This window comes from Triticum dicoccoides, chromosome 7B, assembly GCF_002162155.2.
Source record: "Triticum dicoccoides isolate Atlit2015 ecotype Zavitan chromosome 7B, WEW_v2.0, whole genome shotgun sequence".
Taxonomy (NCBI): Eukaryota; Viridiplantae; Streptophyta; class Magnoliopsida; order Poales; family Poaceae; genus Triticum; species Triticum dicoccoides.
The window spans coordinates 613,180,122-613,193,190 of NC_041393.1; the positions used below are offsets into that span (position 1 = coordinate 613,180,122).

The 13,069-nt window shown below is 49.6% G+C and overlaps 1 protein-coding gene across 2 annotated transcripts; it reads left to right on the forward strand.

The window, feature by feature from the left end:
* The first annotated feature begins 1,183 nt into the window (after positions 1-1,183).
* On the forward strand, positions 1,184-4,170 carry LOC119340421 (F-box protein At5g06550-like). Of its 2 annotated transcripts, XM_037612333.1 has the most exons (3): positions 1,184-2,565; positions 3,631-3,892; positions 3,997-4,170. In XM_037612333.1, the coding sequence occupies exons 1-2, from the start codon at positions 1,274-1,276 to the stop codon at positions 3,872-3,874; spliced, it is 1,536 nt and encodes a 511-aa protein (XP_037468230.1). In that variant the 5' UTR covers positions 1,184-1,273; the 3' UTR covers positions 3,875-3,892; positions 3,997-4,170. The 2 variants fall into 2 exon arrangements, with proteins under 2 accessions (XP_037468230.1, XP_037468229.1); XM_037612332.1 differs by having other exon boundaries at positions 3,631-4,170.
* The last annotated feature ends 8,899 nt before the right edge of the window (positions 4,171-13,069 follow it).

The following is a 13,069-nucleotide window of genomic DNA, read 5'->3' on the forward strand; positions in this document are numbered from 1 at the left end:
AGCCTCTACGATCTCGTGGTAGATCAACTCTTGTAATACTCATATCATCAAGATCAATCAAGTAGGAAGTAGGGTATTACCTCCATCGAGAGGGCCCGAACCTGGGTAAACATCGTGTCCCCAGTCTCCTGATACCATTAGCCTTAGACGCATAGTTCGGGACCCCCTACCCGAGATCCGCCGGTTTTGACACCGACAAGCGCGCTCTACTTTATAGCACATGCTGGAGCGCTTTTTTTTGTCTCCGGCGCACAAAAACTAGTTTTTAGAGCGTGCGGTAGTTTTGGGGCGCCTGTTGGAGATTCTCTTATAGGACCAATGCACCAGAACAACAACTGTCATCGATGAAGAGAATCCAACCTGTAGACCATGAACACGAACACAGATGAACGAAGATCGGATCCACGTGGATCCACCAAAAACAAACGTCGGTCGAATCCCATACGATCCATCGAAGACAAATCTCCACACGCCCTCCGATGACACTAGAAGCACCGCCGTGACAGAGACTGGTCCGCGAGAACCTTATTCTATGTTAGAGAGTCGTCGCGGCCACACCTCTTTGAAAAGGACACAAACCCTAACAAAGCTAAAAAAAGAAGCCCTCCCGCCGACAAGGGCCGGGATCCACCGCACCTCCATGACCCTAAGGCGAGACGAGGTAGACCGGCGGCGACGCCGGCGGGAGGCACAAGAAACCCTGCCCTGTGGGTCTCCTTACGAGTGTAGGGGTACGAGCAGGTATTCCCTACATATTCAACTACCCACACATGCCATTTTAATACTATAAGATCGTGAGTATGTTTCAATTGCACATTGAAAAAACACATGATTGTTGAAAGAGGTTGGATGGATAAAAAATTACCAATGAAATCTAGTGCAAATGAATGTAATGAAAAATTCATATGGTTTGCAATCTTACGAATCGAGCAACCCATGTACAAAAAATCTGTAAGGATCAAAATCCCCCTAAATTCCTTTGCAAATTCTTTGAATCAAATAATTCTTTAATAGTATATAAAGATAAAATGTCAAAATCAGTGACTATAATTGGGACATGGTGTCAGAAACCAGCATTTTCATATGAACAACCCTCACGAACCAACTCGATCACAGATTCACAGGCGTCCGTTTATGACCGAGCTGCGCTCCTAACCGTGCGATTGCCCATCTGCTTCACAAAAGGGCACATCTCCAAAACCTTAACCGCGACCACTCTTCTACCTTTCCTCCCCTCCCGCCGCCACCGCCGCCGCCGCCCGTACGAGCGAGCATGCCCAGCGCGTTCCACTCCCTCCGCCCCTCGCTCATCAAGCGGAAGCACAAGCACAAATCCACGCGCCGCGGCGGGAAGCGCCCCAAGAAGACCAGCGAGTCGACGAGCCTCGCCGCCGGAGGCGAAGACGCCTCCTTTGACCTGAAGAGCCCCGCCTCCGCGTCCACCGCGCCCGGGCGCGGCGTAGGAGGCAGCCTCGTCCAGCCGCGCGGGAACCTCCTCCTCGCCGCCGCCGGGCGCGCCAACCTCCGGGACGCGGGCCTCGGTGGGCTTCGCCAGCTCCCCGACGACCTCCTCCTCGACGTCCTCGGCCTCCTGCCCGCCCGCGACCTCGCTGCGCTCTCCGCGGCCTCCAAGGCGCTCTACGTCATCTCCTCCCACGACCCGCTCTGGCGGGCCATCGTCCTGGACGAGCTCGGCGGCGACTTCGCGTTTGCCGGCTCGTGGCGCGCTACCTACATCGCCGCCGTGTCTGGCCGCGCCCATCGCCCCCCGCGCGCCCTTGAGATCAGTGGATTCTACTCGGACTACCTCTTCCAGAGCTGGCTATGTGCCAACATGGAGATGCGGGCCGAGTGGCTCGAGCGGGACACCATTGACCGCCGCCGTGGCTTATCCGTGGAGAAATTCATCGCAGAGCACGAGGAGCCAAACTGGCCGGTGCTGCTTGAGGGGTGCCTTGATTCCTGGCCGGCGTTGCAAAAATGGACGAGGGAGTATCTGCTGGAGGTCTCAGCTGGCAAGGAGTTCGCCGTGGGTCCGGTGAGCATGCCTCTGGATAGGTACTTCCAGTACTCCGACAATGCGGAGGAGGAGAGGCCATTGTACCTATTCGACGCGAAATTCGCCGACAAGGTTCCGGAGATGGGGAGCGACTACGAGGTGCCGGTGTACTTCCAGGAGGACCTGTTCAAGGTGCTCGGGGAGGAGAGGCCAGATTACAGGTGGGTTATCATCGGTCCGGCTGGATCAGGGTCATCGTTCCATGTAGACCCTAACTCGACATCGGCGTGGAATGCTGTGATCAAGGGGGCCAAGAAGTGGGTGATGTTCCCGCCGGAGGTGCCGCCACCAGGCGTGCACCCAAGTTCGGATGGGGCAGAGGTCACTAGCCCTGTGTCTATCATGGAGTGGTTCATGAACTTCTACGGAGCCTGTAGGACCTGGGAGAAGAGGCCAATTGAGTGTGTATGCCGGGCCGGGGAGATTGTATTTGTGCCTAATGGATGGTGGCACTTGGTTATCAATCTTGAGGAGTCCATTGCCATCACTCAGAACTATGTGAGCAGGTTAGATATCAAATTGCATACAGTTTCTCTTTCTTTTTCACTTCATATCTGTTACCTATTATACTTACAAATACAAAGCAACCATCAGGAAGTGCAATTACATAAGCTTCTGCAATCTGTATCTTTCATCTAGGGAGAATGGCTGTACTATTTTGTCCCTTTTGTATGATGAACACATTCCCAAAACTATTATCTACATGCCACTTGAACAAATTAAGTGTACATAGCCAGGATTGCAAGAAATTCCAATCTCAAAACGAATTCAATTCAGCACCAAGGTTCTAAGTTTCTAACTCTATATTTGTTACTTAAAAGAAACTACTACATTTTTGTTGACAGAGATCTGGGTATTGGCCTTGTATTCTTCAGTTTTGTTGACAGAGATCTGGGTGAATGGCTGTACTACTACTTATAGTGATCTAAAGTCTTATATATTAGTTTACAAAGGCTGTATGAACACAATCCGAGAACTATTTATTTCCATGCCACTTGAACAAATTAAGTGTATACAGCCAGAATTGCATGAAACACCAATCTGAAAACAAATTCAATTCAAACCAAGGTTCTAAGCTTCTAACTCCATATTAGTTGCTTTAGAAAATTACTACGTTTTTGTTGACAGAAATCTGGGTGCTGGCCGTGTATTCTTCAGTTTAGTTCTATGCATATCACTTCAGTAGTTCAGTATCATCAGATACAGGTGTTGTTGCTATTGTGTCAATTACGAATTATGATCAAGTTAAGAAAAATATTCATCTTCTGAAAGAATTTCTCTTTGGTTTAAGAACCTTGTTTCCTAGTTTATACACGTAACCTTCCTTCTTCACAATCACATAATATTGATTAAGGTTTAGCGTTTAAACCAAGGAAGATTAAGCTGACTCCTGCCTTTAGCTCAGTATCTCCGTTTCTGGGGCAGCTACATGGTTGAATAGATATGCAAAATTCATTAACTGGATGATTTCAACATAGTGCAACTTGTTTATGTGTGGTAACGTGCTATTTACATGAAAGATATGTAGGTTAATAAAACAGTTTATCTTTCTTTCCGTGTGAAATGTCCAGGAGGAACCTGTTGAATGTTCTTGACTTTCTCAAGAGGCCCAATGCAAGTGAGCTTGTATCAGGGACCAAGGACAGGGTGAACCTGCACGACAAGTTCCGGAACGCCATCGACACAGCTTACCCCGGGACGATTAGTCAGCTTGAAGTTGAAGCTCAGCAGAAGGCTGCTGCTCGGAAGAAGAAAGTCGCATTCTGGGATTCTGCTGTCGACGCTAACACTGGAGGATTCAAGTTCTCCTTTTGATTTTCTTGCAGCAGCTAGGTCTGTGGACTTAACATTTGATCTTATCCTGCTTACATGAGCAATCACATTTGATTTGCTTTGAGGACCTGGGTTCATGGGCCTTCGCATTGATCTGCTTGCAGTGAAGCAGATTATTTTGATTGTACAAGGCTATGAGCATCCTAGGACTGGGAAGAGCTTAATCTTAGGCCGTTGCTCCCGATTGCTATTGCAAGGTTTGTACCATGTATTACATCATGAAATATTGATCTTTGATCTTCAAATACTTGGGCTGAAAATTGTTTGCATTTTGGTAAGTTGACAGTGCACTAAGATTATACATAGCATATTCGATGCTCAAGTACGGGTCAGTACTTATGTTCATGCATTACAGATCACTCGTGCCTTGATATCTCAGCGAACATCAAATGTAATAGTAGTACTTGGCATTGTAATTCCTCCAGGATGGACTTGCGCTCTTAATATCATTGCAATTGTGCTCATCCTAAGTTTTGGAAGAGCTTGGTCTCAATATCATTGCTCCCATTGTTGTCGTGAGGTTGTACCATGTGCCGTAATTTACATCATGCGAAATTCCTCGAATTGGATTATGTGCAAGTGCCATCGCCAAAGCCCTGTCTCTTTTAGGAGGTATATACACCATTAGTGGTGGTACTTAGAGCAACTCTAGCAGACCCCGCAAAAGGCCCTGACCCGCAAAATAACCGTCAAAATGCAGGTCGGCGCGTAAAATCCCGCTCGAACGGACTCTGCATCCGTGTCCGACCCGGAATTTTTTTTGCGGGGCGCGGCAAAAGATCTTCCCCGACCTCTAGTTTTACGGGGCGGGAGGGACATTTCCGCGCGGCCGCTCCCGCTCCTCCCACCCTCCACCACCATTGCCCCCGCCACCTCCTGCTCCGGCTCATCTTCCCCGACGGTCTTTCGCCGCCATGGATGACACCTTGATATCCCCCATCTCCGTCGAGGTCACGCACGCCTAATCCCCTCGGGCGGATCTCGTCGCCGGCCATGTTGGCCCCACCGTCGCCCAAGGCGCCACCGCGGCTGCTCGCAAGCGTTAGGGCAACGTGCTCGTGCAGGGCAGGAACCCGGCTGCCCCCACCGGCAGGCCCCGCGCTCCGGGCGCCACCGCGGCTACGCGATCCCCGCCGGCGGCGGCGAAGGTCGCCAAGGTCTCGGCCGCAAAGCGGAGGAAGATTCCGGCTACAAAGCGGCCGGCTACTTCATCCACTCCCTCCAGCCCGGAAAGTGGTTCCCCGGCGATCCCGCTCAACGGTGCTGCTCCCACCGGAGGCGATGTGTTCGACGAAATGGGCGCAAGGTATGACTCGGTCATCCACTCACCCTTCGGTCATGGAAAAAATTCTTTGCTTTCGCGATAGCTCGTGATTTGTTGTCGTTCGTATTAGCGGTGGTTCGAAAAATGCAACTGCCGAGTTAGTGAACTTGTTGGACACCAACGCCATTGACATCGATGAGGCCCCATTCGCTGCATTTGAATACAATGAAACGGAGGGCGGCGTGGATGATCATGGGGGTGAAGAAGAACTGGAGGAGATCGATGAGATGGCGTATGAGAAATCACAAGCAAAGAGTGAAAAAAGACAAAGATCGAAGAACTACACGATCTTGGAAGATCAAATCTTGATCAAGGCATGGAGTGCGGTGTCTCTTGATGCATGCACGTGTACTTCTCAAACCGCCAAGAGGTATTGGCAAATGATCGAAAATCAATACTTCTGCATGATGGCAAAGTATCCCAATAGGACTCCATGCACCTTTCGGTAGCTCCAAGGGTGTTGGGACGTGATCAAACCCATTTGCAGCCGTTGGGCAGCTTGCTTGGAGCAAGTATGCAATGCACCTCCAAGTGGAACCGTGGAGTCCGACTATGTAAGTTCATTTTACCTTTGTTCAAGTTGTGCACATCACATTGCATCATTCAAAATGATTGCATCATATGAAACATTGCATCATTCTAATTGTGTAGGACAAAATTGCCCAACAAAGATACAAAGACATGGAGGCTTCAGAAGGCAGATTTTTCAAACTAGAGCATTGTTGGGAGTTGCTCAAGAATTGCGACAAGTGGGCGTTGATAGAGAAAGAATCCCCACCGAAGAGAGGTTCACTTACAAACATGGATGAAGATGAGGATGAGGATGGCCCAAGAAACTTGAACAAGCCCGATGGCGACAAGAAGACTAGGGAGAAAATGAAGAGAGAGCACGAAGCGTCGAGCTTGAGGGAGAAGATTGATGCCATGGTGCAATCAAATGAGATGATGTTATTGAAGTCGTTGGAGACCAAGAAAGAGTTGGCCGAGAAGAAGGCACGGGAGAAGCAAGAGAAATGGCAATTGCTCAAGGAGGGGCTACACAAAGTGGCCATTGAGGAGAGAAGAGTACGTGCCGCTGAGAACAAAACCACGTCCATGTTGCTCGCCGAAGAGAACAAGATCATGACAATGAACCGCAATGACATGGACGACCTCACCAAAGAATGCCATGATATATTTTTATTTTTTTTAGAAAAGGAGGAGGACTCCCGGCCTCTGCATCTGGACGATGCATACGACCACTTTATTAATTATTCTCACACGACCTTACAAAGTCATACAACAGTAAAACTAAAGCCACCGTCTAAGCAATAACTGTCGCTACACCTATCCAATTGATGAAGGGGTGCTGATAGCCTAGGCCTAAAACCAAACAGACATCGCAGCCAGACCTAACATCTAAGACCTGATGCCCCAACCAGGACGCCTGCCGGGTATGGGCACCCACCAGTCCGGTGTGCTCCTCAACCAGGACGCCTGCCGGGTATGAGGCCGCCGCAGCCACTTGCCACCAATCCATTTTCAGAGCTGTACTACTGCATCGACCTTGCCCGGTCTAGCTGCCGCTGACGCCACCACGACGCCAGACAGCTTCGACCTCTTGCGCGAGTCCATCATCGCACATCAGACTCCTAATCTCCAGGGCGCCATGCCATCGAGATCTGTCACCATCCATGTGTATGATGAAGCACCGCTCCACCAAAGATGTCGTCCACTGGTCCCTCGAACCCGCGTCAACCTCCAAGAAAGACGCCCCCAAGGGGGAAACGACACAAACGTGCCGCCGTCTTCTGATCTGTCGATCTAGGGTGGCAAGAAGAGAAATCTTGAAGAGGAGAATGGTTGCGTCGGCCAGTGCGTGTTACAGTGTGGGAGGTGGATTCGATGCGGGGTTTGGAGCCAATGTCGCCGATGCGTTCAGTGCACCAGCAGATGATTTCGGTGCGGGAGTTGGAACAAGCGCCGGAGATGGATTCGATGGTTCCGATGATCTCCATGGACTCGATGGCGTGGAGTGAAGATTGCCCAAGATGATGCCGGACGTGGTCTCCGCTTTTGCAAGTCCTTTTGCGTTTGTCCTAACAAAACAATGCTTTTATTTCGCGCGTGAACTATGTTTTAGCGTTTGAATTTGAACTCATTTATCGGAATAACTGTCAAATGCGCTTATTGGGGTTTTCGGTTTGCGGGTCGGCGCGGCGTTGCCCGAACAGACCCCGCAAACGGACCCGTAAAAAAATATATTCACGGTGAATATGCTTACGGGTCCGTTTTGCGGGGTTTGAGTCTGACCTCGCCCGCGCCGGCCTGCATACACACTTTTCCGCGAACTACAGACCACTTATGCGGATCCGCATTTTACGGGGTCTGCTAGAGATGCTCTTAGCATGCATGTTCAGTTTGGTTCTCTGTAGAACACAGAGAACTGGTTTCAAAACATGGCTTTCACATACAATACATATTTGCAGCGGAGTGGAAACGACTATTAACATGAAAAAAAAACTAATGAAGTAGGGTCTGCGTGTGTGAGCTCATAGAGATGAGTGTATGTGCGTGTATACGAGCGTTTGCGTCTGTACCGTGTTAAAAAAACATAAAAAATATTGGCTGTTAAGAGCATCTCCAACGCGGGCGCTAACAAAGGGCGCTAGGATTTATTTCCTAGCAGTTATACTAGAATCCCAGTCGATCGAAGGAAATTTTTTGGCGTCGATGCCAGCCGAGGTGTCGAGCGCTCCGTTCTTTTCGCCGCACAAAATCAATTGACGGGAGGGCAAGCGCTTAGGTACAGGCGTTGGAGGATGGGACTCCACACAGGCGCTATGTATAAAATTTATTTTTCTATTATTGCTGAAGCGCCTGTTTGGCGTTGCATTGGACATGCCCTAATAGGAGTCCATAGAACAGGCGACCTCGTCGCAACTGTGACCCCTGCGCTAGCTACTAAACCCAATGAAGTTTCCTGAAAAAAAAAAACCCAGTGAGGTTACTTTTATTTTTAGAAGAACCTAATGAGAGTTACAATGTTTTTTTGAGGGGTACCCAATGAAGTTACATGTCTAGGAAGGTCAACTAGGCTTAAATGGGCCAACACTACGGCCCATTTCCACATACGAATATGTAAATCATTCTTGTGTTAGAATATTCGTTTCTAGTAATAAATAATATACGTACAAATAAAAAAGATTTACTTTAAAATTTTCACATTTTTAAAAAATATTCCTGTATTTTAAAAAAATCATATAATGAAAATAATATTTTTGAATTACAAAAATGATTGTACAGTGTAAATAATATTCATTTGAGGATCTGTAGCCTAGGGGCACACTAGGCTCGTATTTATTTTTCCAGGCATTTTTTGTATTTATCTTTGTTTAATATTTCAAAACTTTGCAAACGCACAAACTTTATGAAAACATGTGAACCCTTTTTTAAACAACATAAACATTTTTGTAAAGCATGAATGCTTTTATTTACTACACAAAAACATGAATTTTTATAAAGTTATATGAACATTTATTTAAATATATAAACTTATTAGAATTACATTAATGTTTTATTAAATATGTGAACAATTTTTATATCAAATGTTAAAAATATGAGGTAGGATTTTTAACCTTGGTAAATATGGCACCTGGAATGGCAAATTTTGTTGTCCTGTGCCATGCTACTAAAGGCACGAAAATTATTTTGGGATGGAGAGGTTATCCACTAAGATATCAACTGTGATCGGGTATGGTGGTTAGTCCCATGCGTGCGAAAGCACCAGGTGGCCAGTTTGAACCCAACAAATTTTCACTTCAATATGGTTGCGTACCTGTAGTCTAAATTACACTAGAAAGCGATGCGGAGCTCCTGCGTCGGGTGAGCGTTCGCCCGCGGCACCAGATCCGCTCCAGCCGTCCTCCCCCAGCGGCCGCCGAGGCCAGATCCGGTGCCCCTGCTCCGCTGTGTGCCTCATGTGAGGAGATGGGCGTCTCCCGTTCGCGCTCGCGGGTGGGCGCGCGGCGCCGCCGCCCGCTTCTTCCTCGGCAGTCCTCCGGTCCTGCGGCCTCATCCGGTTGCTGCTGCTCTGCCTCGACCTCCGTTCGCTCTGCGCGTGACGGCCAGGCTCCGACGCCTCCTCCCGCGCGTGTCTCTTCTCCCGCGGCCGATTCGCGGCGAACTTCGGGCGGGCCTCGCTCTCCTGCTGCTCCGACGATGGGAGCCGTCCCGGCCTCTCCTGCTGCCGGCGTCGCCCTGGCCCGTCTGCCGCCGCCATCTGCGCGAGGCCTAGCCGTGGCCTCCCTCGCCTCCCGCAAGGCTGACCCGACCGTGCAGGGGCGACTGGTCTCACGCGAGGTTCCGTCCACGCCCGAGTCGCCGGCAAGCTCCAAGCTGGTCCTCGCGACGCCAACACCTACCGCATCGCCCGTCGTTGCTGCTGGAGACGGTGGTCATGTCACTGGGCCCTCTTTCGACCTGAGGGCTGGAAAGCCACTGGCTGCCTCGGGTGCTTATGATGCTTTGGCTGCGGGTATGGTGCAGTCTTTGTGGAGCTCCCTCGACAACGACGATGATGATGAAGATGATGAGGATGGTGTTGAGCTGCTCCTGCAATCGCCGTTGGCTACCAAGTGCTCCAGCGGGGTGAGCGCTGAGCATGAGGCAGCTACCTGCGTGGGTTGGCAGGAGGTGCGGCCGCGACATGGTTCGCATCGTCTGGCGTCTCGAGCTCCGGCTTCGTCCCCTCGGCCCATCCCTGCGTGGCTCCATGATCGATGCTGCAGGTGTCTTGTTACCGGACACCGTGCAGCGAAGTGCAGGGATCCCTTTCGGTGCTCTCACTGCCTGGGGAACGGCCATCGGGCCCGTGAGTGTCGGAACGCTTGGCGTCCCCTCAGCTTGCTCGATAACCCTACTGCTTCGTCATTGTCCCGCCTCGACACCATTCATCATCTTTATCCACCTTCATGTCAAGCCCAATCTAATGCCACGCTTCCCTCCAAGGCGATCCAACGTGACTCCTGGGCGTCGGTTGTTTCTTCTTCTGCTGGTTCTGCAGCCTCAGCTGAGGTGGCGCTTCAGTCTGTCTTTACTGCGCAAGCCGAGCTGCTACGCTCTGAGCTGCAAGGCATGGCTTCCTTGCAGATTGTGAAGGCGATTCAGCATCTGAGTGATGTGGTTGATTCAATGCACATATGGCTGCTGCGGGCTGGGAGCCTTCTGGAGCGTGCAGAGGTTGCTCTGGGCAGGCTATCTCCTGCGATGGCCGAGGCGCCACTCCCTCCTATGTCGCCTCCTTTGCCAAAGCTTGTCGTTGACTTCGAGGGCGACAAAGATGTGGATCTCTATGGCTGCTTCTTCCCTCGTGCTTCGGGCTTCTCGCCCTGTGTTGGGTCCAGTTCGACGCCCCAAGTGTTGCCGGACTTCGAGGGTGTGGCCTCCTCGAGGTAGTGTCTCCGGTGTTGTAGATCATGCCCGAGCTACAGATGTTGAGTGGGGAACTTGTTTCACCTTTGTCGATGGAGCAACTCAAGTTGGACTCTCCCCAGGCTTCGGAGGTGGACTTGGTGTCCTCACCACCCCCCATGGAGCCTTATCAGGCTTCAAACAGCCTACCTCTCGACGTCATGGAGAGCGGAGTTTTAGATGCTGTCGTCGTTCCCTCGTCTGTGACCATCGGGCAGGTGATGCCTGTGAGTGGCATGACCACGGAGCCACTTGTGTTGGCACCTACCCTAAATTCAAATGCTCTCTTCGCGAAGGAACTTTGTGACTTGCTAGCCAGTGTTGAAGTTGCTAGACCTGGTTTAGGTAGGTCGATTGCTTGCCTCCTAACAGGGATGCCAATAAGGGACAAACAAAAGAAGGTGGGCAATCGCAAGAGTGGCGCCAAAGGCAAGACGTCTTTGGCTGCTTGATTGGGTTGTCATTTCTGGTTGGGAGGTGCCTCTGGGTTTGTGGATGTTGTGTATTCGGCGAGTGTGACAGACCGCCTGTGCGGTTGTGGGGTTTCATACCGTGTGAGTGTGCGGTTGTGGGGTTTCATGTCGTGTGAGTAGTTCGTTTGTGCTCAGTTTGTATTGGTTTTCGCCCGGTTTCCTGTTAATTAACTGGGCAATTCTCTTTTTCTTAATTAATCGATGAGGCAAAACTTTTGCCTCCGTTTCGAAAAAAAAATTCACTTCAATTTCACTTGTACTACTCTCTTACAGGTGGAGCCCATCCGGAACCAAGTTTGCAATTGCAATTACTACTCATTTGTACTCCCTCCGATAAATGTAAGTCCTTTTAGAGATTTCACTACAAATTACATATGAATGTATATGAACATATTTTAGAGTGTAGATTTACTCATTTTGATTCGTATCTAGTCCATAGTGAAATATCTAAAAAGACTTATATTTAAGAACGAAGGGAGTACCTTTTATTGGCAGGTGTGAACCACACGTGCCATGTAGGTAGAGTAGACGACAACAAACTTGGATACGGTGCCATGTCAGCACAGTTAACATCTACATACGAGGAGGGTATGGTATTACGCGTGAAAAGCAAGTTTTGAAACTTGTTCTTTGTATTTTACAATTGCGAGCACCAAATTAAACATTTGTGGCTAGTGCAAGAATCAATGGTGCATTTACCTCCTCTTTTGGAGGTTTAGGGTGTGTTTGGTTCGAGAACGAAATAGAATGGAATGTCATGGTTCCGTTCTACTGGAATGGGTCGGTTCCGTTTCCGTGTTTGATTGGGGATATTTGATGGAATGGAATGGTTACGTTTTAATGTTTGGTTTGAGGGATATAATGAAATGAATTCAGTTCAACCCATCTTTATAAAAATGATGAGGCTGCTTCTTTATATATATATATATATATAAAACCTATTTTCCTATATATATATATATATATACAAAATGAACAAGTATAAAATCTTTATATTTCTAGAAATATATTATTGGAATTTTCAGAAGCATTTACATCGAATTGTACTTTCAATTGAATGTTTGCAATGACTTCTGCTATTGAGAGGACAAAAACACGGGTAAAAAATCATCAACGAGCAAACAATCAAGGAAATTTGCTCACAGATGAAGCGCAACAACACTCTTGCTGTTGACCTCGAGATAGGTTCACAACAAGAACAACCCATGTCCATCCCATAGATCAGGTCCCAGAAGTAGTGCTCGTCACTGTTGTAGCCCACGTCAGATCAGGTCGTTGCCGTCCCTGGCACCTCAGCTCGTCGCCGTCGCCTACCAGACCAAGTCGCCGCCGACCATGGCAGATCGGGTCGCCGCCGTCTCCTAGCAGATCGGGTCGCCGCGTCCCCTACCAGATCAGGTCGCCGCCGCCCATCCCATAGACCAGGTCGCCGCCGCCCCGTTGCGGATTCGCTGGCCTGGTCGTTGTTGCCCATCCGCCGGACTTGGGAGAGACGAGTGGAGAGAGAGCGGTGAAGGAGAGGGGTCCTTCCCCTTTCTGGCTTTCAGCCGTCCTGAACCTTGACCTGTATTTCTTGGGGTGTCCCATCCTATCTTAATGAATGAAATCAGCACAATGCTGTTTTTCGTCAAAAAGGGGTTGGGGGAGAGGAGGTGAGTGCGAGACTGCGAGGGGGAGAGGAAGCAGGCGAGGGGAACGAGCGGTTCCGCGTCGTCCGCTCAATTTCGAGGTATCACCTCGTTCCGGATATCGGCCGAATATTCGGTTTGTGGGAACGAGTCCGTCCCCGGTCCACCTACATACTGAACGCGAGAATGAGGCCCAGAAACGGGTCCGACCCGTGACATTCCAGCCCGTTCCTGCAACCAAGCACACCCTTAAGGCCGATGGTAGACGGTTCCAAACCGCTTATCAAAGGAAGACTGCCTT